Here is a 27488-nt window from a genome sequence, read left to right as displayed (position 1 = left end):
GGATGGGGAAAGGGGTGGGAGTGTTGTGTGTGGGGGGAGTACAAATTATTGTATTTTCTTTGATATCATTGTTCTTGTTGATTGATACCTCTCTGTCTTATTTCTCTCATTCTTTCAAAATAAAAATTTTTGAAGTTTGGAGGAAATGGTTTGGACAAATAATGAAAATCTGGAAAGAAAGGGTCATGTCATGGGATTCAGGTTGTCTTACTTTTGAGTGGATGAGGGAGGAGAATAAAGAGAAGGGGAAGTACAATAACTTAATATACTAATGAGGTTACTAACTTTCCAATCTCATTTAAGTTTCCTCACACTTCTGTGATGTCAGCACATAAAACAGAAAGCCACAAAATTAGATCTCAATACAGTTCCCAGGTTTGGGGAGTTCTGCTTTATTAGGTGATGCCAAGGGAAGGTAGAAGAATGATTTCAGAAATAATTGCAGGTATATTAAATCAAGATTAACCAGTGTCTCTCACTATATATTCATCCACAAACTGGCACAAATTCCAGTGCCACAGACTTGTCACATTGGGCAAGTTATTTTACCACTCAGGGCCCCAACTTCATTTACAAAAATAAGGGGATTGAAGGCTTAAAATTCTTTCCAATTTACATTTGAGTATGAAATGATTATGAAAAAATGACTCGAGAAATTTTCAGTTTTACTAGATAAGGAAGATCAGCTACCATAGAAAATATTGAACACTCAGTTCTCATGCATGATTAAATATGATTTCTTGAAAGTACTTTGAAAACAATGTAAGATGTGGTAAATAATCATTTTTTGCTGTAGTCTTTCCCAAATACATCAACTTAGTCTGATTCTTCATCTCTCCCCAAGATTGCAAAGTTTCCTCCCACACTTTTTTTTTTTTTTTGCGGTACACGGGCCTCTCACTGTTGTGGCCTCTCCCGTTGCAGAGCACAGGCTCTGGACGCGCAGGCTCAGCGGCCATGGCTCACGGGCCCAGCTGCTCCGCGGCATGTGGGATCTTCCCGGACCAGGACACGAACTCGTGTCCCCTGCATCGGCAGGCGGACTCTCAACCACTGCGCCACCAGGGAGGCCCCCTCCCACACTTTTGTCTATAGTTTATGGGTATATTTTGGCCTCAAAAAATCAGTGAGAGTCATTAAATTTTTATCTTTCCTCTCCAGTTCCTACTCTAGTAAGAGACTAAACTAGGGACTAAGTTCATGTCTCAGACTAAGCCCTTGCTGCTGTTTTAGCCAGTTTCTTTGAGGTCCATCGATTCCTCAAAGTTAGGAATCTTTACTTGTTGACTGGCCGGCTACCTACAAGATGCCACATCTGGCTCAGGACATACGTTTCCGGCATACTCTAGAAGGTATGCATGCCCATCCTCGGTAAAAGGAGGGCAAATTCAGCCGCCATCCTTTCCTCCCACCTCCTAGCGACAGCTTCAGAGGTGTCAGACCCTTTAACCTAATTCTCTTGCCCAACATGGGAGAAGCAGCCTTTATTGAGAAGTTTGCAGTGTCATATTTTCCTACAGATTCAAAGTCCCGACATTTGGGGTCAATCTGAGCAAATGGATCACTGTAATTGGTCTTGTTAAACTCAAGAACCGAGACACTAGGTGTTCCGTTTTAGGCACAGTGACGAATGGGAACAATATTAGAACAGTGGGAGCATCAGCCAATCGGCTGACTTAAGCAGCAACTGCCCGCTAGCCGGGCGTCCCCGCGCGGGCCGGGTGTGGCTGGCGGCTCTGCGGAATTGCGTTTGCGTCAGCGTGGGCGCGCGCGCCGCCTCGCGCCATTGAGCTGTGGCCCAACCAATCAGGCTTCAGCAGAGCGCGCGGCTCCGCCCAGAAGCCCCCTGTGTCGCCTTGGAAGCGCATGCGCAGGGCAGAGCCCGCTCATTCGAATCCGGGAGGTGACGTTTGGACTCCAGAGGCTTTGGGACCGAGGAACATTTTAGGTGAGGTGCTTTTAAACACCGGGCAAAGTGGGAGCCCCAAGGCCGAAGGGAATCAATCTCCTGACTTCTGAGCAAGACTGTCATACAAGGTGTCGGGTTTTCCCCCAGACCGGGAATCTGCCTGGTGGGTTAGTTGTCGCGGCCAAGTTCGGTCCCTGCTGGGGCAGGCTGTGAAAGGTGGTCCTTGGGGAGCGATGGGACAGTTCCACCGGAAAGGGCTAGAAGCTGCTCGCCCGCCCTTCTTTCGTAGGACCCGAGGAAACAACTCGGAACCTGGAACCTCTCGGTGGCTTAGACATGTATATTGCTCTTCTGCTGCAGCCTCATCTGTTCTAGGGAGGTGGGGTTGAGTGTCATTACGACCATTCCCTTAGTTTTTCCTATTTGAAGCCCAAAACTTAGAAGTCATTCCGGCTTCCTCTCTTTTTCCCTACATCCAATTCCTTTATTACGGCCTTGCCCAGTCTCCTTCCAAAAACATTTCACAAATACCATCATTTTCTACCTCTCCTACCATTTACACCTTAAGCCAGGTTCAGATTGCAGTCATATCTCTTCTGGACTTTTGCTAGACCCTTTTAATTGTCTGTTTCCACTCCTGCACCCCTAACATTCTATTCTCCGCACTGCAGCTAAAATGATCTTAAAACATAAATCAGATGGTATCACTCCCCTCTGTAACAGTCTTCCCTTCCCCCATAGTTGCCTATGACACTTAAAAACCAAATTCCTTGTTCTGGCTTACAAGCCCCAATATAGCAGTCCCTGTCTGCCTTTTTGACTTCGTCTCCTACTACTCTGTACCTCTTTCATGCTACCTCCCCACCGACCCTCGCCTCTTACTGGTGTTGTTGCTGTTTCTTTAACACACAGAGCTCTTGCTTTAAAGTCTTAGCATGTCTTGTTCTTTCCTCTCCATGAAATACCCTTCCACCAGCTCTTAACATAGTTGGTTCCTTCTGGCATTCAGATCTCAGCTTAAAGGTCACATCAGAGAGGCGTTCTCTGAACACTTATTCCAAAGTAGCTTCTCACCCCCACCTCTTTTCTATGACATCACTGTATATTATGTTCAGTATTAGTTATTTACTTATTTATTGACTCTCACAACTCCTCTTCACTCCACCCCCATAAGTTTCATGAGAGCACAGACCTTGACTGTTTTGTTATTTTATCCCTGGTGAGTAGAATTGTGTGTGGCATATATTGTAGATGATGCTCAGTAATTATTTATTGAATAAGTGAATTATCGGGGCATGTTTCTGTTCCGAGAATCCTTAGTTTGGCCACCAGTTTGTCTTTAACTTAGCACTGACAAAGCAGGCAGCATTAAAGATTAAAAGCAAAATCAAGGCAGGGTGGAGAAAAATAGGAGTGGAGAAAGTAACATTGAGATCATGAGATGGATTAGTTTTGGACTCACTTATGTGATATAGCCCTTTTAAGAGAATTTATGTTGCCTGTACTGTTACTGTTTTTTTCCCCTCACAAGGCCAGCTAGTGAATGTTACCTTGGAGAGTTGTTTCTGTTCCTATTTAGGTCAAGGGCTTTTTGAGAAAGTTAACCTATAGATTTTGTTGCCTGGATTCCTGTCAGTTTTTTTATTGTGTACTTGTATGCTAGGTCCTCTGTACTAAATGTGGGAATACAGGCATGTGTGATCCCTGTCTTTGTGGAGTAAAAAGGGAGGGACAGTTTGGCTGGTTAATGGTAACTTGACACTTGTTTCTGTATAGAACACGTGCAGTAATGTCACTTCAAAGGAAAGTTAAGAACTCTCAGGCACAAAAGAGGACTTCACAAGGTAGTAATAGCTATCAGACTAGACTCTCGGCCTGGAAAGTAAAAGAGGACCTGAGTGACTCAAAGAGCATCTCAGAACATGGACAAAACAATCCAGTGGAAGATTATGAACATGCTGATGATCAAGCAGAAGGTGCTCTGCAAATAGCACTGGCATACTTTGAGAAAGGTAGGACAGATTGTTTTCCTTATGTTAAGTCCTATTCCTGTAAAAATATTCAGACTTTTTTTCTTAAGGATTTTTAAAGGAAAACATATTTTTGTTCATTCATGATTTTTGTTTATTTAATGGACATTTATTGAGCACTTACTACATATCAGTATGCTAGGTACTAGGGATATAGCGACAAAGCATGTTCCTGGCAGAGTGGTTTCCAAACTGTTGCACATTGGGATTTCCCGAGAATCTTTAAAACCCACTGGTGCCTGGCATCCACTCTTAGACTTTCTGATTTTATTGGTATGGGATACAAGCTGGGCATTGGGATTTTTTAACGGCTCCTTAGGTGATTCTAATGTGCAGCAAAGTTTGGGAACCACTGCCCTAGTTTCTGAAACAGCTTAGTCTAAGTTCAGTGCTTTTAGTTAGTTTAGAGCAGATAAGCCAGGGCAGGATTCAGTTTTCCTGCTTTGCTGTGAAGTATTCTAGGGTTTTAAAGGCTTTGAAGGGTTTTTAGGAAGACATCTTTTACGTAAAGCTATTCCTTTGAAGAATCCTAATTGTAACTGTTGAGGCTGAGGAGTGAGAGAGTTTTAAAATCCTCACTGTTTAATACTGTTCCTCTTCCAGGTCCCATTAAAACTTCACAGAGTAAAGATAAAACCTTGGAGAAACACTTGAAAACTGTGGAAAATGTGGCATGGAAGAATGGGTTAGCTCCAGAAGGAATCGACATTCTATTAAATGTGGCACTCAGTGGCAAATCTGGTATGTCAAGGGGATAAATTTTTCAGTTTGATATTTGTTTTGCCTTTCAGACTTTGAGTTAGATTGTTGATTGGAATCAGCTGCAGTTAAAGAACTATATATTTTTCCTATTCTCGTCATAAAACCAATCTGATAAGATTATATCAATAAAATGGGACTTTCTTGTGTTCAGACTACCTTATGAACTAAAAGTTTCTATGAGCATATGCTGAAAATGGCTGGTTATCACATATCTTTACAAATAAAATGGGCCTCTCACTCACTGTTGTGGCCTCTCCCGTTGCGGAGCAACAGGCTCTGGACGCGCAGGCTCAGCGGCCATGGCTCATGGGCCCAGCCGCTCCGCGGCATGTGGGATCCTCCCAGACCGGGGCACGAACCCGCGTCCCCTACATTGGCAGGTGGACTCTCAACCACTGCGCCACCAGGGAAGCACCAATAAAATGGATTCTTGTCACCAAATACATGGGAGCCATTTTTAGTGTTTCTCTTAGGAAGGATAGATAATAATTTAAATAGTGTTGCTGGAGGGCACATTAAGAGATCACTTGGTCTATTTTATTGCCTTTAGGTTCACTTATCTATGGCAAGTCCCTGTTGATACTGTCTCCATTCCAGTGTCTGTGGCCTTAATAGTCAAGATGCTTTTTCTTTTGTGCCAATGCTTCCTCTTCTGTTCTAAGTTCATTTGTAATGGAAGTGGGGGGAGATTCTTAGAAAGAAATAATATCTGTCCATTATTCTTTTTACTTGAGAAGAACCTTTTAACCTACCCTCACCCAAATTTAGACTTAGAGAGTATTTTAGCCCTTGAACATTCTCATTTTAAAGGTGAGAAAACTGAAGCCCAGAGTGGTTAAAAAGACTTGCTTAATCTCAGAGCTAGAACTGGGGAACTCAGATCTCCTAACTCCCATTCTAGTGTTTATGCTGCACCACACTGCTACTGGGTTTTCTCCTTTTTTTTTAAAATTAAGACAACTATCAAAATTGAATACTTTATATACCATTTTCTAGCCCTTGCGTTCCTTTGTGCATACCCTATCATGTTTGCAGGTGTGTGTGTGTGTGTGTGTGTGTGTGTGTCTGAGAAAGAGACAACACATTACTAGCCGAATTCAGTATATGACTTCCAGGAGTTTTAGTTCTCTATATTTTAAATTTTTATTTATTTATTTATTTATGTCTGCGTTGGGTCTTTGTTTCTGCGCGCAGGCTTTTCTCTAGTTGTGGCGAGTGGGGGCTACTCTTCATTGCGGTGTGTGGGCTTCTCATTGCAGTGGCTTCTCTTGTTGCGGAGCACGGGCTGTAGGCGCATGGGCTTCAGTAGTTGTGGCATGCAGGCTCAGTGGCTGTGGCTCATGGGCTCTAGAGCACAGGCTCAGTAGTTGTGGCGCATGGGCTTCGTTGCTCCGCAGCATGTGGGATCTTCCTGGACCGGGGCTCAAACCCGTGTCCCCTGCATTGGCAGGTGGGTTCTTAACCACTGTGCCACCAGGGAAGTCCCTAGTTCTCTGTTTTTACCTGATTAGTTCTCTTTGTTTTCCTACAAAGTTACATTTGACCTAATAAAATTGGTCTTCTTCTAAGTGGTTTCAGATTGGTTTTGACAAATTTCTAGGAATTCATATTTAACTGATTAGTGTCTATCGAGAACAATTCTATCTATCGCTTCTCCCCTTAAAACATGTATAGAATGTACAGATGTTTTCTATTTTGGAATTTCTCTTTTTTGATATCTCAGAAATTCACGTTTAGAAGGTTTTCATGATGTTTGCCAGGTCTTGTTGCAAATGCATGCATGTTTCAAAATGCATGCCTTAGACTTAGAAACTTGTATGTAACAATTTAAAAAATAATCTTTGGCTTTCTAGTCTAATTTCGTTTTTCTGTTAAGGTGGAATTTGGTGACATTATATGTAGCCTCATTAATTGCTTTTCTCCTTTTAGTTATTTCTGTGATAATAACATTATATTATAAATATATATAATAATAATAACTGTATTATAAATAATACAGTTATTTCTGTATTTCTCCTTTTAGTTATCACTACCAGATCTTTATATGTAGCTCTTTTGCTAAGTTGAAATACATATTGAGGGGCAGGTGTGCTAGAAATGTCATAATTAGGTACAAAGGGACTTTGGACTCTTTAGTAATTGAAAAGTCACTGGGAAGTAAGAATAGAGTCTATATTGAATTCTCCCTTTGAATTTGGTACATGTGTAAAGCGTTAGCGGTCAGACTGTTGTAAACTTTACAAGTGTTGGGGTATGGGAGTAGGGGAGAAGAGAGGAGTAAAAACAAGATACCATGAGACTGGAAAACAGAGATTTTTATTCTTGTGATTCATTACCTGCCATCACTGCTTCCTTTCTTCTCCACAGAATGATGGGGTAGGAATTGATGAGATATATTGTTGAAGTTATGTAGGATATATAAATCTAGAGATTTGATGTACAACATGATGACTATAGTTAGTAATATTGTATAGAGTACTGGAAATTTGCAAGAGAATAGATTTCATGTGCTCTTACCACACACAAAGAATGGTAACTATGTGAGGAGATAAAATGTTAATTAACTTGACTGTAGTAGTCATTTTATTATATATAGGTATATAGTATCTGCCGGGTGTTGGTTCCAGGACCCCCTGCGGATACCAAAATCCTAGGATGCTCAAATTCCTTGATAAAATGGCATAATATTTGCATATAACCTACACACATCCTTCTGTATACTTTAAATCATCTCTAGGTTACTTATAATACCTAATACAGTGTAAACACTATGTAAATAGTTGTAAATACAATGTAAATGCCATGTAAATAGTTGTCTTGTGTGGCTATTTCAAGTTTTGCTTTTTGGAACTTTCTGGAATTTTTTTTTTTTTTTTTTTTTTTTTTTTTTGCGGTACACGGGCCTCTCACCGCTGCGGCCTCTCCCGCTGCGGAGCACAGGTGCCGGATGTGCAGGCCCAGGGGCCACGGCCCACGGGCCCAGCCACCCCACGGCATGCGGGATCCTCCCAGACCGGGGCACGAACCCGTGTCCCCCGCACCGGCAGGCGGACTCCCAACCACTGTGCCACCAGGGAAGCCCCTGGAATTTTTTTTTTAAACGAATATTTTCTGTCTGTGGTTGGTTGAGTCCACAGGTGCAGAACCTACGGATATGGAGGGCTGATTATATCATATCATCATGTTGTGCATGTTAAATATATACAATTTTTATTTTAAAAAATAAGAGGTCTACATTAGTAGGAAAAGAAAAGATGTATAAGATGTTTCTGAGAATGCTACTTGCAGGCGAAGTTAAGAACAGTGTTATCTTGGTGAATGGATGTGATCACCATGCTGTAATGCATGTAAGACAGCGTTTAAAAACCTGTATGTTTCTAAGAATGCTACTTGTGGGAGAAGTTGAGAACAGTGTTATACTGAATGGATGTGATTACCATGCTATAATACCTGTAAAACAGTGGTTAAAGACACATGTATCCAAGATATTGTTGAGGCTTCTACTTGCATGAGAAGTTGAGAACACTGTTTTTTCAGTGAATGGTTGTGATCACCACTGTATAATGCAAATAAAACAATGTTTAAATACAAAAAGAAATGGATGATATACATGTATATTTAATTATTGAAGCCTTAATAAGCAGAAGTTGACATAGGGTATACACAAAACTACTTGCAAACTCACTTCTATTAGCAGATGGGAGGATACCATAGAAGCCAAGAGAGTATGATGGAAAGATTGGACCAATATAGAATATTACTACCAGCTAATAGTATAGTTGTTTAATTCTGCTATCCTTCCCACTTTTGGGGGGGGGATGGAGACTAGAAATATATCTATTTATTCTTAAATGTAGCAGCTCATGCAAGATATCTTAGAGTAGCTTTAAATAAATCAGAATCTATTATGCCATTTTAAAAAGTCCTTGAAATGTTCCTAGGAGTAAAAGACTTCTTTTGAGGTGTAATTCACGTACCATAAAATTCACCCTTTTGGAGCATACAATTCAGGGTTGTTTTTTTAGCATATTCGTAGAGTTGTGCAACCATCACCACTATCTAATTTCCAAACATTTTCATCATGCCAAGAAGAAATCCTGTACTCATCCTCCATTGTTAGATAAAAATATTAGAACCAAAGAATTTGCTTTATAGTTTATATTAAAAGTTAAAGGTACATTTTTGTTTCAAACTATGTTTTGTAATGATGATAAGAGATATTGAATATTATTTTATTGCCTTCAATGCGAAGTGAAATTTTTAGGACTAAGAGTTAATGTTAGTAAGGAAACAGTCAAGATCCTAAAATGTAGTTTGATTTAGAGTTTCTCTGCTTTCCAGGGAGTGCTGTAAACACTCGGATATTCAAGTGTATGATTCCAGCAACTCTAATATCAGAAGATTCTGTGGTTAAGGCGGTCTCTTGGCTTTGTGTTGGCAAGTGTTCTGGTAGCACCAAGGTAATCTTTTTAAACACTTTGATGATAAGTCCTTCAGAACCACTTAAGGGCTGGCAAGGAAGATCCACTTATGGAGTAATGGCAGTGGCCTTTTGTGCAAAGCCTGTAGTTTTGGAACAATGTAGCTTGATGCAAGGAGTCTGTTCAAACAGAAATTTTTACTGAGAGATAAAATCTGTTTTCCTTCTTTGTGCTAGAGGCTTCTAAAACAGCCCTGAGGGGGGAATTAAGCTCTCTCCTCTGCAAGTTATATATCTCTAAAGATAAGCATTTTGTCTCTCAATAGGTACTTTTTTATCGTTGGCTGGTTGCAATGTTTGACTTCATTGATCACAAGGAGCAAATTAACTTGCTCTATGGCTTCTTTTTTGCTTCATTGCAAGATGATGCACTGGTAAGTAAAAATTGGACAGCATCATGCATCGATCAAATGGTATGTGCTTGTATATCAATGCACCATATGTGCTTCAAAGTGCCACACAACTTTCCTTACTTATTTTAAAATATATGAAACACACAGAAAAGTATAAAGAGTAACATAACAAACATCTTTACACCTGTCTCTCAGATTAACAAATAAAATTTTTAATGCATTTGCTTTATATCTTTTTTAAGGAAATAACTGTAACAGATAGAATTGAGTTCACATTGGAGTCTCTTTGCTGATCTAGAGCAATGATTGCCATCTTTTCCCTTTTAAACCACTTCAACAGGGTCCTTTGGGTCACTTATTGTACAGTTTCTTTTTTCTTTTTTTTTTAACATCTTTATTGGAGTATAATTGCTTTACAATGGTGTGTTAGTTTCTGCTTTATAACAAAGTGAATCAGTTATACATATACATATGTTCCCATATCTCTTCCCTCTTGTGTCTCCCTCCCTCCCACTCTCCCTAGCCCACCCCTCTAGGTGGTCACAAACCACGGAGCTGATCTCCCTGTGCTATGCAGCTGCTTCCCACTAGCTATCTATTTTACATTTGGTAGTGTATATATGTCCATGCCACGCTCTCACTTTCTCACAGCTTAACCTTGTCCCTTCCCATATCCGCAAGTCCATTCTCTACTAGGTCTGTGTCTTTATTCCTTTCTTACTCTAGGTTCTTCATGACATTTTTTTTCTTAAATTCCATATATATGTGTTAGCATATGGTATTTGTCTTTCTCTTTCTGACTTACTTCACTCTGTATGACAGACTCTAGGTCCATCCACCTCATTACAAATAGCTCAATTTCATTTCTTTTTACGGCTGAGTAATATTCCATTGTATATATGTGCCACATCTTCTTTATCCATTCATCCAATGATGGACACTTAGGTTGCTTCCATCTCCTGGCTATTGTAAATAGAGCTGCAATGAACATTTTGGTACATGACTCTTTTTGAATTATGGTTTTCTCAGGGTATATGCCCAGTAGTGGGATTGCTGGGTCATATGGTAGTTCTATTTGTAGATTTTTAAGGAACCTCCATACCGTTCTCCATAGTGGCTGTACCAATTCACATTCCCACCGGCAGTGCAAGAGTGTTCCCTTTTCTCCACACCCTCTCCAGCATTTATTGTTTCTAGACATTTTGATGATGGCCATTCTGACTGGTGTGAGATGATATCTCATTGTAGTTTTGATTTACATTTCTCTAATGATTAATGATGTTGAGCATTCTTTCATGTGTTTGTTGGCAGTCTGTATATCTTCTTTGGAGAAATGTCTATTTAGGTCTTCTGCCCATTTTTGGATTGGGTTGTTTGTTTTTTTGTTATTGAGCTGCATGAGCTGCTTGTAAATTTTGGAGATTAATCCTTTGTCGGTTGCTTCATTTGCAAATATTTTCTCCCATTCTGAGGGTTGTCTTTTGGTCTTGTTTATGGTTTCCAGTTTCTTGATTAACACTGTGAAAACCACATCAGAATTAATGAGGAGAGGATTACTTTTCATGAGATGCCAATGGGCTGATTTTGATTAAAGAGCATAATTATTCCCGTTGAAAATGTTAATAACTCTAAGAAATCAATCTACTGTCCACATGGAAGACTTTCAAGGACCATCAGTAGTTCACAGACCATGTGAACCATTCATCTAACTGAATTCCTCTTGCTTCTGGAAAGGGAATTCATTCATTGATTTCATTTTTAAAAAATTGACTGTGTTCATTGCATTGATCGAGGCAATGTAGAAGATTCAAAGTTTAGCAGAGAGTTTCCATATTCCAGGGGTTTATAATCCAGTTGGGGGACTAAGGAAAGCAGATAAAGTTAAATTACAGCGTATAAGTTAAATTATCAAAGACAGTATATGTTAACATGAGGATAATAATTGCTGTGATATTTCCAGGAAGGAAAGAACACTGTAAACCAGAGTGATTAGAAAAAGCATCATAAAGTATGTAGGCATTGAGCTAGGCCATGAAGGTTGAGTAGGATTTGAGATTTGATGTTTGATATGACAGGAATATTTCAAGCAAAGTTGTGAACTGTGTAAATTGTATTTCAGGAGACCTTAAATAGATCAGACTGACTTAATTACAATTGGTGTCAAGCAGTGGTGGGTGGTAAGGCTGAAAAAATTGGGTGAGGAAAAATTGTAGAGGTCTTTAAATGTGATGGTAAGGAATTTGAACTTTATCCTCTATCCAGTGGGGAAATCACTGAAAAAGTTGGGGCAGAACATGTTGAAAGCAACACTGTAGGAAGTTGTATCTAGTAGTGCCAAACATTATGAATTATGATGGAGGCTAGAGTCAGGAAGACTAGTTGGGAGACTAACATGATGATGACATCCTAAACTAGCAGTTCTCAGGTATGCTCTGTGGACCTCTTGAGGCTCCCTGAGAACCTTTCAGGAGGTCTCAGTGGTTCAAGTTATCTTTATAGCAATATCAAGATGTTATTAGCTATTTTCACTGTGTTGAATTTGCACTGATGGTGGATGAAACTGCCGGCACCTTAGCACAAATCAGGGCAGTGGGGCCAGACTGTACTAGTGGTCATTGTGTTCTTCACTGCAGTAAAAAACAAAAATGCAAGTTTCACTTAATAATGTCCCAAATGAAGCAGTAAAAATTACTTCATTAATTATATTAAACTTCAACCTGTGAGACACATCTTTAATATTATGTTTGATGAAATGGGAAGTACAAATAAATCCCTTTTGCATACTAAAGTACAACAGTTGTCCTGAGGAAAAGCACTTGTGTGATTGAGTTGTGAGCTAAACCAGCTGCTTTTTTCACAGAATACCATTTTTACTTCAAAGAGTGACTGACACATAAACTGTGGTTATTCAGACTTGGGTATTTGGCAGATGTTTTCTTGAAAATGAACAAAGTGAGCTGGTCACTTCAAAGAAAACAACTGGCACTATTTTTTGCCAGTGATAAAACTTGAGCTTTTAAGTGAAAATTACAAGTTTGGAAAATTTGTATCTGCTACTGTGAACTTGACAGCTTCCCAATACTTAAAGACTTTCCTGATGAGGATGGTAGCAATATTAATGAATGTGATTTTTAGATATTGTATAATGAAATGTGTCAATATTTGGAAGCTTGGTATAACTAATTTCCAAATTATCAAGTATGATATTATGAAATTATGCATGGGTAAAAGATCCATCCAAAGTGCAAGATATATCAATGAATTTTAATGGAACAGAGTACAAAGAGGGTTCATTGATAAGATTTCAGATTCCACATTGCAGCTGTTCCCTAAGAGACTATCACTTACCAAGTTTTAGTGAAGTATCAAAGACTAATATCCACGATTTTCTGAAAAGGCTATTAAAATATTACTTTCTTCTCCAACTACGTATCTGTGTGAGGCTGGCTTTTCTTCATGTACTTCAATCAGAACAATATACTGTAACATTTAATGCAGAAGCAGAGAATCCAGCTGTATTCTATTAAGTCAGAAACGTTAAAGAAATTTGTAGAAATGTAAAACTGTGTCACTCTAAGTCATTTTTTTGGGAAAATATAGTTATTTTTCATAAAATATTTCATTTATTGTTAGCATGTGATGGGCTTATTTTTTTATTTTTTGAGGTGCGCGGGCCTATCACCGCTGTGGCCTCTCCCGCTGCGGAGCACAGGCTCCGGACGCGCAGGCTCAGTGGCCATGGCTCACGGGCCTAGCCGCTCTGCGGCATGTGGGATCCTCCCAGACCGGGGCACGAACCCTTGTCCCCTGCATCGGCAGGCGGACTCTCAACCACTGCGCCACCAGGGAAGCCCTGGTCCTATTTTTTAAATGAGTTAGTAAACGTTTAAAAATTTCCAAGTTTTAGTTTCTAATATGGTAAATATCAACAGATATAAACCAGATAAACAAAAGCTCTTTGGGGTCCTCTAATTTTTAAGAATGTAAAGAGTCCCAAGACCAAAAAGTTTGAGAATCACTATCCTAGACTAAGGGGAATGAAAAATTCAAAGGACAAATTTTAGGGGAAATTGTAAAGGTAGAATTGACCTGGTACCTATATTGGATTAAGGGAAGGGTCAAGAGCTAAAGATCCAAGTTTTTAAGGCAGCATGACTCAGAATGATGGTACCTTTGACCATAAAAGGAAATTTGTGAAAAGGAGGTAGTTTTGGAAGGAATATAATATGTTTGGCTTTAGATGTACAAAGTTTGAGGCTACATCCTTTAGAAATTCACTCAATGAACATTTATTAACCACATAATATGAAAGGCATTGAACTAGTATTAGAACTACAAATATGAGTAAGAATAAGTTAACTATAAGCCTCATATAATTAACTTATATGAGGCTTATATGCCAGGCACTAGTATACTTTATATACACAGTATTTCATCATCTCTAAGATGCCATCAGTGTTAAGATGCATCATTATCTTATGAACCATTACAATAGAATGCTGCCATTAAAACTATCACATGATATGGATTTTAGGATTAGTTCGTTTTCAGAGATGTTAAAATGTAGAGAAAGGAATCTTAGACTATGTAAAGTATTTTTTCCTTGTTCTGAGGGTCTGAAAGTTCTTTTCTTAGCTCAATATTCTTAAAAAAATTTATTGAGCACCTACTATTTTCTATACTTGTGCTACCAGTATAGTAGCCACTAAATTCATTTGACTAAGTGAGCACTGGGAATGTGGCTAGGCCAAACTGAAATGTGTTGTAAGTGTAAAACACACACCAGATAAGTGGTTTTAACTCACATGAACCTCTTGCCAGCCTTATGTGGTACACACCTTTATCCCCGTTTTAGAGATGAGGAAGCTGAGGCACAGAGGAGTCAAATAATTACCCAGAGTCATGTGACTAAAGCCAGGATTTATGGAAAATGATATTCCCATTTTAGAGATGAGACAACTGAGGCTTGGAAAAGTTACGTAACTTTGCTAAGGTAAGCTATCTAGTAAGAGGCTGAGACTTGAAGATCTTTAAATATAGTAGGAGAGAAGATAAGTACAGTGTGATAAATCCTGTGATAGTATCCACAGAGTTCCATGTGAGTATAAAGGAGAGGTATCAAAATAAGACTGGGGATCAGGGTTAAAGTCATAGGAATTTGTTTTCAACAGGAAGAGAGACATGGGTGTTGATGTCAATAAATTTGTGGGTTAGTAAGGGACGTGACTGAGGGAATTCCTGCCCAGTGTTTCAAGTGATTTTTTTTTTCCTCACAGTTTCACTTAAGTAGGAGGCAAGGTCTTCTGCTGAGAATGAGGATGGGAAGATAGAATATTATGTTTGAGGAGAGAGTATACATTTTGAAATAGCTATTGGTGGAAATAGAAATTGGAGGTTAGAGACACAGTTCTGAAGGCCCAGATGAGTTTAGGGAGCACGAATTTGTGATAGGTAATTTCTCCAGGGTGGGACAAGGAGGCGAGAGTGACCGCCGATGGATCAGGGAGGCTAGAGAGAAAAGGGTGGGGGTGAAGACAAAACAGGGCAGATTGGGAGCACACACAGCTGAGGTTCAGGATGCCTTGGTGACATTCAGGAAATGTATTGGGGTTAAAAACTGGAATGATAGAAATTGTAGCATTGGAGTTTAAGATTTCAGGAGGGGATGGTTCAATGTGATGACAAGGTTCAGAGTGACAGAGGGGTGAGTAGTTGAAGTAGGGTGAGGGAATGAAGGTTATTGGAGTTGAAATTTTCTCTATCCTTATGGATTTATTGTTCTTGTTGCTGCCCATTTATCAATTACAGAGTAAGGTATGTTGAAAATCTCCCAATATGAAGGCAGATTTGTTAGTTTTCCCTTAAAGTTCTGTCAAATTTTACTTTATATATTTTGAGTATATTATTAGGTGTACGCACAATTATAGTTTTCATATTGTCCTGCTGAATCAAACCTTTTTTTATTAGTTTCTGCTTGATAAAAAAATGAATCAGTCATACATATACATCTGTTCCCACATCCCTTCCCTCTTGCGTCTCCCTCCCTCCCACCCTCCCTATCCCACCCCTCCAGGAGGTCACAAAGCACCCAGCTGATCTCCCTGTGCTCTGCGGCTGCTTCCCACTATCTATCTACCTTACGTTTGGTAGTGTATATATGTCCATGCCTCTCTTTCGCTTTGTCACAGCTTACCCTTCCCCCTCCCCATATCCTCAAGTCCATTCTTAAGTAGGTCTGTGTCTTTATTCCCATTTTACCCCTAGGTTCTTCATGACATTTTTTTCATAAATTCCATATATGTGTTAGCATACGGTATTTGTCTTTCACTTTCTGACTTACTTCACTCTGTATGACAGACTCTAGGTCTATCCACCTCATTACAAATAGCTCAATTTCATTTCTTTTTATGGCTGAGTAATATTCCATTGTATATATGTGCCACATCTTCTTTATCCATTCATCCAATGATGGACACTTAGGTTGTTTCCAGCTCCAGGCTATTGTGAATAGAGCTGCAATGAACATTTAGGTACATATCTCTTTTTGAATTATGGTTTTCTCAGGGTATATGCCTAGTAGTGGGATTGCTGGGTCATATGGTAGTTCTATTTGTAGTTTTTTAAGGAACCTCCATACCGTTCTCCATAGTGGCTGTACCAATTCACATTCCCACCAGCAGTGCAAGAGTGTTCCCTTTTCTCCACACCCTCTCCAGCATTTATTGTTTCTAGATTTCTTGATGATGGCCATTCTGACTGGTGTGAGATGATATCTCATTGTAGTTTTGATTTGCATTTCTCTAATGATTAATGATGTTGAGCATTCTTTCATGTGTTTGTTGGCAGTCTGTATATCGTCTTTGGAGAAATGCCTGTTTAAGTCTTCTGCCCATTTTTGGATTGGGTTGTTTGTTTTTTTGCTATTGAGCTGCATGAGCTGTTTATAAATTTTGGAGGTTAATCCTTTGTCAGTTGCTTCATTTGCAAATATTTTCTCCCATTCTGAGGGTTGTCTTTTGGTCTTGTTTATGGTTTCCTTTGCTGTGCAAAAGCTTTGAAGTTTCATTAGGTCCCATTTGTTTATCTTTGTTTTTATTTCCATTTCTCTAGGAGGTGGGTCCAAAAGGATCTTGCTGTGAATTATGTCATAGAGTGTTCTGCCTATGTTTTCCTCTAAGAGTTTGATAGTTTCTGGCCTTACATTTAGGTCTTTAATCCATTTTGAGCTTATTTTTGTGTATGGTGTTAGGGAATGATCGAATCCCATAATTTTACATGTCCCTGTCCAGTTTTCCCAGCACCACTTATTGAAGAGGCTGTCCTTTCTCCACTGTACATTCCTGCCTCCTTTATCAAAGATAAGTTGGCCATATGTGCGTGGGTTTATCTCTGGGCTTTCTATCCTGTTCCATTGATCTATCTTTCTGTTTTTGTGCCAGTACCACACTGTCTTGATTACTGTAGCTTTGTAGTAGAGTCTGAAGTCAGGGAGCCTGATTCCTCCAGCTCCATTTTTCGTTCTCAAGATTGCTTTGGCTATTCGGGGTCTTTTGTTTTTCCAAACAAATTTTGAAATTTTTTGTTCTAGTTCTGTGAAAAATGCCAGTGGTAGTTTGATAGGGATTGCATTGAATCTGTAGATTGCTTTGGATAGTAGAGTCATTTTCACAATATTGATTCTTCCAATCCAGGAGCATGGTATATCTCTCCATCTATTTGTATCATCTTTAATTTCTTTCATCAGTGTCTTATAATTTTCTGCATACAGGTCTTTTGTCTCCTTAGGTAGGTTTATTCCTAGATATTTTATTCTTTTTGTTGCAATGGTAAATGGGAGGGTTTTCTTGATTTCACTTTCAGATTTTTCATCATTAGTGTACAGGAATGCCAGAGATTTCTGTGCATTAATTTTGTATCCTGCTACTTTACCAAATTCATTGATTAGCTCTAGTAGTTTTCTGGTAGCATCTTTAGGATTCTCTATGTATAGTATCATGTCATCTGCAAACAGTGACAGCTTTACTTCTTCTTTTACAATTTGGATTCCTTTTATTTCCTTTTCTTCTCTGATTGCTGTGGCTAAAACTTCCAAAACTAAGTTGAATAAGAGTGGTGTGAGTGGGCAGCCTTGTCTTGTTCCTGATCTAAGTGGAAATGCTTTCAGTTTTTCACCATTGAGGACGATGTTGGCTGTGGGTTTGTCATATATGGCCTTTATTATGTTGAGGTAAGTTCCCTCTATGCCTACTTTCTGCAGGGTTTTTATCATAAATGGGTGTTGAATTTTGTCGAAAGCTTTCTCTGCATCTATTGAGATGACCATATGGTTTTTCTTCTTCAGTTTGTTAATATGGTGTATCACATTGATTTGCGTATATTGAAGAATCCTTGCATTCCTGGAATAAACCCCACTTGATCATGGTGTATGATCCTTTTAATGTGCTGTTGGATTCTGTTTGCTAGTATTTTGTTGTGGATTTTTGCATCTATGTTCATCAGTGATATTGGCCTGTAGTTTTCTTTCTTTGTGACATCCTTGCCTGGTTTTGGTATCAAGGTGATGGTGGCCTCAAAGAATGAGTTTTGGAGTGTTCCTTCCTCTGAAATTGTTTGGAAGAGTTTGAGAAGGATGGGTGTTAGCTCTTCTCTAAATGTTTGATAGAATTCGCCTGTGAAGCCATCTGGTCCTGGGCTTTTGTTTGTTGGAGGATTTTTTTTTTTTTTCTGGCAGTACACGGGCCTCTCACTGTTGTGGCCTCTCCCGTTGCGGAGCACAGGCTCCGGACACGCAGGCTCAGCGGCCATGGCTCACGGGCCCAGCCGCTCTGCGGCATGTGGGATCTTCCCGGACCGGGGCACGAACCCGTGTCCCCTGTATCGGCAGGCGGACTCTCAAACACTGTGCCACCAGGGAAGCCCCTGTTGGAGGATTTTTAATCACAGTTTCAATTTCAGTGCTTGTGTTTGGTCTATTCATATTTTCTATTTCTTCCTGATTCACTCTTGGCAGGTTGTGCATTTCTAAGAATTTGTCCATTTCTTCCAGGTTGTCCATTTTATTGGCATAGAGTTGCTTGTAGTAATCTCTCATGATCTTTTGTATTTCTGCAGTGTCAGTTGTTACTTCTCCTTTTTCATTTCTAATTCTATTGATTTGAGTCTTCTCCCTTCTTTGCTTGATGAGTCTGGCTAATGGTTTATCAATTTTGTTTATCTTCTCAAAGAACCAGCGTTTAGTTTTATTGATCTTTCCTATTGTTTCCTTCATTTCTTTTTCATTTATTTCTGATCTGATCTTTATGGTTTCTTTCCTTCTGCTAACTTTGGGGTTTTTTTTGTTCTTCTTTCTCTAATTGCTTTAGGTGCAGGGTCAGGTTGTTTACTCGAGATGTTTCCTGTTTCTTAAGGTGGGATTGTATTGCTATAAACTTCCCCCTTAGAACTGCTTTTGCTGCGTCCCATAGGTTTTGGGTCGTCATGTCTCCATTGTCATTTGTTTCTAGGTATTTTTTAATTTCCTCTTTGATTTCTTCAGTGATCACTTCGTTATTAAGTAGTGTACTGTTTAGCCTCCACGTGTTTGTATTTTTTACAGCTCTTTTCCTGTAATTGATGTCTAGTCTCATAGCATTGTGGTTGGAAAAGATACTTGATACAATTTCAGTTTTCTTAAATTTACCAAGGCTTGATTTGTGACCCAAGATATGATCTATCCTGGAGAATGTTCCATGAGCACTTGAGAAAAATGTGTATTCTGTTGTTTTTGGACGGAATGTCCTATAAATATCAATTAGGTCCATCTTGTTTAATGTATCATTTAAAGCTTGTGTTTCCTTATTTATTTTCATTTTGGATGATCTGTCCATTGGTGAAAGTGGGGTGTTAAAGTCCCCTACTATGAGTGTGTTACTGTCGATTTCCCCTTTTATGGCTGTTAGTATTTGCCTTATGTATTGAGGTGCTCCTATGTTGGGTGCATAGATATTTACAATTGTTATATCTTCTTCTTGGATCGATCCCTTGATCATTATGTAGTGTCCTTCTTTGTGTCTTCTAATAGTCTTTATTTTAAAGTCTATTTTGTCTGATATAAGAATTGCTACTCCAGCTTTCTTTTGATTTCCATTTGCATGGAATATCTTTTTCCATCCCCTTACTTTCAGTCTATATGTGTCTCTAGGTCTGAAGTGGGTCTCTTGTAGACAGCATATATATGGGTCTTGTTTTTGTATCCATTCAGCCAATCTGTGTCTTTTGGTGGGAGCATTTAGTCCATCGACATTTAAGGTAATTATTGATATGTATGTTCCTATTCCCATTTCCTTAATTGTTTTGGGTTCGTTATTGTAGGTCTTTTACTTCTGTTGTGTTTCTTGCCTAGAGAAGTTCCTTTAGCATTTGTTGTAAAGCTGGTTTGGTGGTGCTGAAGTCTCTCAGCTTTTGCTTGTCTGTGAAGGTTTTAATTTCTCCATCAAATCTGAATGAGATCCTTGCTGGGTAGAGTAATCTTGGTTGCAGGTTTCTCTCCTTCATCACTTTAATTATGTCCTGCCACTCCCTTCTGGCTTGTAGAGTTTCTGCTGAGAGATCAGCTGTTATCCTGATGGGGGTTCCCTTGTGCGTTATTTGTTGTTTTTCCCTTGCTGCTTTTAATATGATTTCTTTGTGTTTAATTTTTGACAGTTTGATTAATATGTGTCTTGGCGTATTTCTCCTTGGATTTATTCTGTATGGGACTCTCTGTGCCTCCTGGACTTGATTAACTATTTCCTTTCCCATATTAGGGAAGTTTTCAACTATAATCTCTTCAAATATTTTCTCAGTCCCTTTCTTTTTCTCTTCTTCTTCTGGAGCCCCTATAATTCAAATGTTGGTGCGTTTAATGTTGTCCCAGAGGTCTCTGAGACTGTCCTCTGTTCTTTTCATTCTTTTTTCTTTATTTTGCTCTGCATCAGTTATTTCCACTATTTTATCTTCCACCTCACTTATCCGTTCTTCTGCCTCAGTTATTCTGCTATTGATGCCATCTAGAGTATTTTTCATTTCATTTATTGTGTTTTTAATCGATGCTTCATTCATCTTTAGTTCTTCTAGGTCCTTGTTAACTGTTTCTTGCATTTTGTCTATTCCATTTCCAAGATTTTGGATCTTGGAAATAGAATCTTGGATCATCTTTACTATCATTATTCTGAATTCTTTTTCAGGTAGACTGCCTATTACCTCTTCATTTGTTAGGTCTGGTAGGTTTTTATCTTGCTCCTTCACCTGCTGTGTGTTTTTCTGTCTTCTCATTTTGCTTATCTTACTGCGTTTGGGGTCTCCTTTTTTGCAGGCTGCAGGTTCGTAGTTCCCGTTGTTTTTGGTGTCTCTCCCCAGTGGCTAAGGTTGTTTCAGTAGGTTGTGTAGGCTTCCTGGTGGGGGGGACTAGTGCCTGTGTTCTGGTGGTTGAGGCTCGATCTTGTCCTTCTGGTGGACCGGTCTACGTCTGGTGGTGTGTTTTGGGGTGCCTGTGGCCTTATTATGTTTTTAGGCAGCCTCTCTGCTAATGGGTGGCGTTGTGTTCCTGTCTTGCTAGTTGCCTGGCATATGGTGACCAGCACTGTAGCTTGCTGGTCATTGACTGAAGCTGGGTGCTGGTGTTGAGATGGAGATCTCTGGGAGGTTTTCGCCACTTGATATTATGTGGAGCTGGGAGGTCTCTTGTGGACCCATGTCCTGAAGTTGGCTCTCCCACTTCAGAGGCACAGCACTGACTCCTGGCTGCAGCACCAAGAGCCTTTCATCTACCCGGCTCAGAATAAAAGGGAGAAAAAGTAGAAAGAAAGAATTAGTAGAAGAAAGAAGGAGAGAGAGAAAGAAAGGAGGAAGGAAAGAAAGGAAAGAAGAAAGAAAGAAAGGAGGGAGGGAGGGAGGAAGGACGGAAAGAAGGAAAGAAAGAAAGGAGGGAGGGAGGAAGGAAAGAAAAAGAAAGAGTGAAAAGAAGAAGGGAAGGAGGGAGGAAAGGAAAGAAAAAAAGTGAAAGGAAGAAGGGAGGGAGGAAGGAAAGAAAGAAAGAAAAAGAAAGGAGGGGCGGAGGGAAGGAGGGAGGAAGGGAAGGTAGGAAAAAAAGAAAGAGAAGATAAAATAAATTAGAATAAAGTATAAAATATAGTAGCATTATTAAAATAAAATAGTAATTATTGGAAAAAGAAAACGGACAGATAGAACCCTGGGACATATGGTGGGAGCAAAGCTGTACAGAGAAAAATCTCACACAGAAGCATACACATACACATTCACAAAAAGAGAACAGGGGGAAAAAGTCGAAAATCTTGCTCTCAAAGTCCACCTCCTCAATTTGGGATAATTCGTTGTAAAAAGAGGAAAAGGGGAAAATGTCTGAAATCTTGCTCTCAAAGTCCACCTCCTTAATTTGGGATAATTCGTTGAAAAAGAGGAAAAGGGGAAAAAATCTTAAATCTTGTCCTCAAAGTCCACCTCCTCAATTTGGGATGATTCGCTGTCCATTCATGCACTCCACAGACGCAGGGCACATCAAGCGGACCGTGGAGCTTTCTTTAATCCGCTGCCTCCCAGGCTGCACAGAGATTTCCCTGTCTCTTCTCTGCTCTCACAGCTCCCGGGTCTCAGCCTTGGACCTGGCCCCGCCTCTGCGCGTAGGTCGCCGGAGGGCATCCGTTCGCTCAGACAGGACGCGTTTAAAGGATCCGCTGATTCGGGGGCTCTGGCTCACTCAGGCCGAGGGGAGGGAGGGGCACGCAGTGCAGGGCGGGCCTGCGGCAGCAGAGGCCGGCGTGACTTTGCACCAGCCCGAGGCGCTCCATGAGCTTTCCCGGGGAAGCCGTCCCTGGGTCCCGGGACCCCGGCAGTGGCGGGCTGCACAGGCTCCCCAGAAGGGGGGGTGGACAGTGACCTGCGCTCTCACACAGGCCTTGTGGCGGTGGCAGCAGCAGCCCCAGTGTCCCACGCCCGCCTCCGGGGTCCGCGCCTTTAGCCTCGGCTCGCGCCCGTCTCTGGAGCTTCTTTAAGCAGCGCTCTTAATGCCCTCTCCTCGCGAACCAGGAAACAAAAGGGAAGAAAAAGTCTCTTGCCTCTTCGGCAGCTCCAGGAAACAAAAGGGAAGAAAAAGCCTCTTGCCTCTTCAGCAGCTCCAGACTTTTTCCCCGGAGTCCCTCCTGGCTAGCTAACCAGGTGTACTAACCCCTTCAGGCTCTCTTCCTGCCACCAACCCTAGTCCTCTCCCTGCGCTCCCACTGAAACCTGATACCCGAGCCTCAGCTCCCAGCCCCACCCGCCCCAGCGGCTGAGCAGACAAGCCTCTAGGGCTGGTGTGTGCCTGAGGGCACTGATCCCCTGTGCCGGAATCTCTCTGCTTTGCCCTCCACACCCCTGTTGCTGTGCTCTCCCCTGCTATTCGGAAGCTCTCCCCCTCCGCCACCCGCAGCCTCCGCCCGCGAAGGGGCTTCTAGTGTGTGGAAACCTTTCCTCCTTCATGGCTCCCTCCCACTGGTGCAGGTCCCATCCCTATCCTTTTGTCTCTGTTTATTCTTTTTTCTTTTGCCCTACCCAGGTATGTGGGGAGTTTCTTGCCTTTTGGGGGGTCTGAGGTCTTCTGTCAGCGTTCAGTAGGTGTTCTGTAGGAGTTGTTCCACGTGTAGATGAATTTCTGATGTATCTGTGGGGAGGAAGGTGATCTCCGCATCTAACTCTTCCGCCATCTTCTTGAATCAAACCTTTATCATGGAGTTGCCCTTTGTTAGAAATGCTTTTTGTTTTAGTCATTTTGTTTGATATTGACATTGGCTAGTATATTGCTTGGTATATTACCATATTTTGGTCATTTGAAAAATCTTTTGCCCTCATGTCTTAGATGCCTCTTTTATTTATTTATTTTTAAAAAACAATTTATTTTCTTTTTTTCTTTTTATATTTTTGGCTGCATCAGGTCTTAGTTGCGGCACGTAGGCTCTTTCGTTGCGGCGCGGGCTCTTCGTTGTGGTGTGCGGGCTCTTCATTGTGGTGCGCGGGCTTCTCTCTAGTTGTGGCACGGGCTCCAGGGTGCGTGGGCTCTGTAGTTGTGGCGCACAGGGTCCAGGGCACATGGGCTCTGTAGTTTGTGGCACGCGGGCAGGCTCTCTCTTTGAGGCTCACAGTGTGGGCTTTGTTGCCCCATGGCATGTGGGATCTTAGCTCCCCAACCAGGGATCGAACCTGCGTCCCCTGCATTGGAAGGCAGATTCTTTACCACTGGACCACCAGGGAAATCCCTTATATGCCTCTTTTCAATAGCATATAACTAGATTTTATTTTTAAATCCTGTCTGACGATTTTTCACTTTTACCTGGAAAATTAGTTTATTTACTTTTGTAGTGATTGTTGATACAGTGGAAATGAATTGAAATATCAATATTTTATTTTGAGCTTTCTAAATGATCTGCTTTTTTCTGATTCTTTCCATCATCCCTCTTATTTTGGATTGATTGTGGTTTCCCCCCATTCTTGGTTGGAAATTACACATTCTGTGTGTGTTGTTTTAGCTGTTATTGTACCTATTTTAACATGCATATATAGTGTAAAATGTAACACAGTGTCATCCTTCTTACTGTTTTTCTTTTGTTTGGAAAATGTAGTTATTTTTCATAAAATATGTCATCTAGCATATAATGGGTTTATTATTTTTAATGAATTAATAACTTTATAATGTTCTCAGTTTAAATTTTTAATGTTTTTTTCTTAAAGTCTAAAGGTAACTAATATCTTTACCTTCATCTTGAATGATACAAGGACCTTAGAATGCTTTAACTCTGATCACACCCCTCCCAGATTATATGCTATTATCTGGTTTTAGTTCTGGCTCTTTCTTCTCCGTCCTCCTCCACATACACATACAGTAGACATTATTATTTTCTTCACAGTTGGTGTTTGTTTAGATTTGCCCACATATTTGCTAATATCTTTGCTCATCATTTGTTTTTGCATCTCAGACCTTCAATCGAGCTCATTTTCTAGAATATTCTTTCAGTAGAATCTTTGATGGTAAACTCTGTCTTTGCCTAAAGATATCTTTACTATGCCCTTGCTCTTGAAAATTGGTTCTGCTGTGTGTAGAACTCTAGGGTGACAGTGAAATTCTCTCAGGACATTGACAATATTGCACTGGCACCTCCTTTCCATTGTTGTCAAATCACTCTAATTGTAGTATGTCATTTCTTTTCTCACTGGATACTTTTTAAAACAGCTTTGTTGAGATGTAACTCCCATACCATACAGTCCACTCAAAGTAAAATCCACTGGTTTATAGTATGTTCACAGATATGTGCAACCATGAACAGAGTCAGTTTTAGAACATTTTCATCACCTCAAAAATCTCATACCCCTTGGGAAACCAAAAAATTCGTGTGCCTTGCTTTATTGTGACATTCTTTCACTTTATTTTAAAAAACCCTCATACCTTTTAGCTATCACCCCCATCTTCCTATTTAGAGGCTATTAAGCAACTCTTAATCTATTTTGTGTCTTTAGAGATTTGCCTATTCTGGACATTTCACATAAATGGAATCATACAATATGGGGTCTTTTTTTCGTTTTCTTTTCTTTTTTTTTTTGACTGCCCTGCGCAGCATGCAGGATCCTAGTTCCCCACCAGAGATCAAACCCGGACCCCCTGCAGTGGAAGCATGGAGTCTTAACCACTGGACTGCCAGGGAAGTCCCTAATATGGGGTCTTTTTTGACTGGCTTCTTTTACTTAGCATAATGCTTTCAAGATTCAGCCATGTTGTCAGCATGTATTAGTACTTCATTCTTTTAACCTGTTATGTTTTTTCCATAACATAAAATTTACCATTTTAACTATTTTAAGTGTTATTAATTGTTATAAATTTTTAAATGTTATTAATTTTGTGTTATTGTTATTAATTGCATTCATAATATTGTGCAACCATCACTGCTATCTATTTTCAAAACTTTTGTATTACCATAAACAGAAACTCTCTAGCCAGTAAGCAATAACTCCCCATTCCTCCTCCACCCAGCCCCTGGGAACCTCTAATCTACTTTCTGTCTATGAATTTGCCTATTCTAGGTGCCTCATATAAGTGGAATCATCCAGTATTTGTCCTTTTGTGTCTGGCTTCTTTCACTTAGCGTGTCTTCAAAGCCCATCCACGTTATAGCATGTGTCAGAACTTCATTTTTATGGCTGAATAGTATTCCATTGTATGTTTATACCACATTTTGTTTATCCATTATCTGTTGATGAACCCTTGGGTTGTTTCTACCTTTTGGCTAACATGAATAATGCTTCAGTAAACGTTGGCATGCAAGTCCCTGCTTAGAACTCTTTTGGATACATACTTAGGAGTTCTTCCAGGCAGGGACTGAGCCTCTTATAACCCAGGTATTGAGTATTGTAAGCTTCATAATAGCAGACCTTTTTGTCTGTTTTATCCACTGCTTAATAAGTACTTGTTTCATGTGTGAATGAATGAATAGGAACTATTCATAAATGTTTGTCAAATAATTGCAATATACTTGAGTAGTTTTCATGATGCTGACTAGAGAGTTTCTTGCTCAGAATGGCAGGGGGGAAGGGGGCCTGCTTTTTTTCTTTTTCTTTTCTTTTTTTCTATCTTTTAAAAAATACTTATTGAAGTATACATACACAGAATTACTTATAAGTGATCAACTCAATTAATTTTTATAAACCGAACATATTTGTATAAATATCATCCAGATCAAGAAATAGGGATCCTAACTTTCAAAAGCATTAAAAGTCACAACTTGGCAGGCGCCTCACTCTGTAGTGACTGAGATGTGGTGGTTAACTATTTGCCAGAAAAGCAATTGTAAAGTCTTAGATGCACATGAATTTTTCCTTTCTAGATGTGATTAAAGGAGAATGTCAGATAGAATGCTGGGGCCTAGGGTGGCACTCGTTTCATACCCAACATGATAAACAGTATTGCTAATGGTTCATATCCTAGGGATGTGAGGCAGTGAGTTTTTTGTTTGTTTTACTGAAAGTTACTATATTTTGTGTACAGTGTGGCAGACTTGGTCATAACATGTATTCTTCCCTTAAAAACAAGATCCTATATATAAATCCATGCTTATTACAAGTATGTTCAGTCTTTATCAACCCATTTCTAAGTAAAGGAGTGGCAATATGGAATGTTGTACTTCAAAGTTTAGAATCAAGACTACTAAAATATGAGTTTGTTTAAAGAAAATCTTTGCTTTTGTTGCCTTCTCTAGTCCTATTTAATAATTTACTTTTTCAATTTCCTAACATCTAAAGCAGGTATTGGCAATTTTTTTCTTAAAGGACCAGGTAGTAAATATTTAGGTTTGAGTGCCATACTGTCTGTCACAAGTACTCACTCTGCTTGTGTAGTGCAAAAGCAGCTACAGACAATAAATACATAAATGAATGACTGTGTTCCAATAAAACTTTATTCACAATAACCAGCAGTGGGCTGGATTTGACCCACAGGTTGTTGTTTACCCATCCCTCCAATAGAGTATTATTTCCTTGTCTGATAAACAGATATTCTTAATTTAATGAACTCTAATTTATTGGGGGTTTTTTGTGTTTTATTTTATGGTTATCATTTTTTTAAATGAAAGAAAAACACTGCCACCCTCTGGTCCTGAAGATATTCTACTCCATTTTTCTTCTAGAACAGGTATCAGCAAACTTTTCCTGTAAAGGGCCAGATAGTGAATATCTTAGGCTTTGCAGGCCACTCAGTCTGTGTCACAACTGCTTAGCTCTGCTGTTGTAGTGAGAAAGAAGCCATGGCCAATACATAAATGAGGGACTGCGGCTATGTTCCAGTAAAGCTTGATTTGCAAAAACAGGTGGACTGTAGTTTGCTGACCCCTGATCTAGAATAAAACCTCAACAAATGGACGCTCAAAATGAAGTGGTGTATGGGAACCAAGGAATCATTT

General features: G+C 39.9%; 1 protein-coding gene across 4 annotated transcripts in view; it reads left to right on the top strand.

The window, feature by feature from the left end:
- Positions 1-1860: 1860 nt before the first annotated feature.
- Positions 1861-27488, top strand: part of CENPI (centromere protein I) — a 53180-nt gene continuing 27552 nt past the window's right edge. For 3 of the 4 annotated variants that reach the window (XM_081222621.1, XM_081222620.1, XM_081222618.1), the window contains exons 1-5: positions 1861-1948; positions 3686-3921; positions 4543-4680; positions 9043-9161; positions 9448-9555. In XM_081222621.1, coding sequence (XP_081078747.1) covers positions 3699-3921; positions 4543-4680; positions 9043-9161; positions 9448-9555 — 588 coding nt within the window. In that variant the 5' untranslated portion in view covers positions 1861-1948; positions 3686-3698. The other variant, XM_081222619.1, reaches the window with a different exon arrangement.

This window comes from Mesoplodon bidens (genome assembly GCF_964165515.1).
Source record: "Mesoplodon bidens genome assembly, chromosome: X".
Taxonomy (NCBI): Eukaryota; Metazoa; Chordata; class Mammalia; order Artiodactyla; family Ziphiidae; genus Mesoplodon; species Mesoplodon bidens.
The sequence above is the reverse complement of the archived record's forward strand: the minus strand, read 5'-3'. Positions and strand labels throughout refer to the sequence as shown.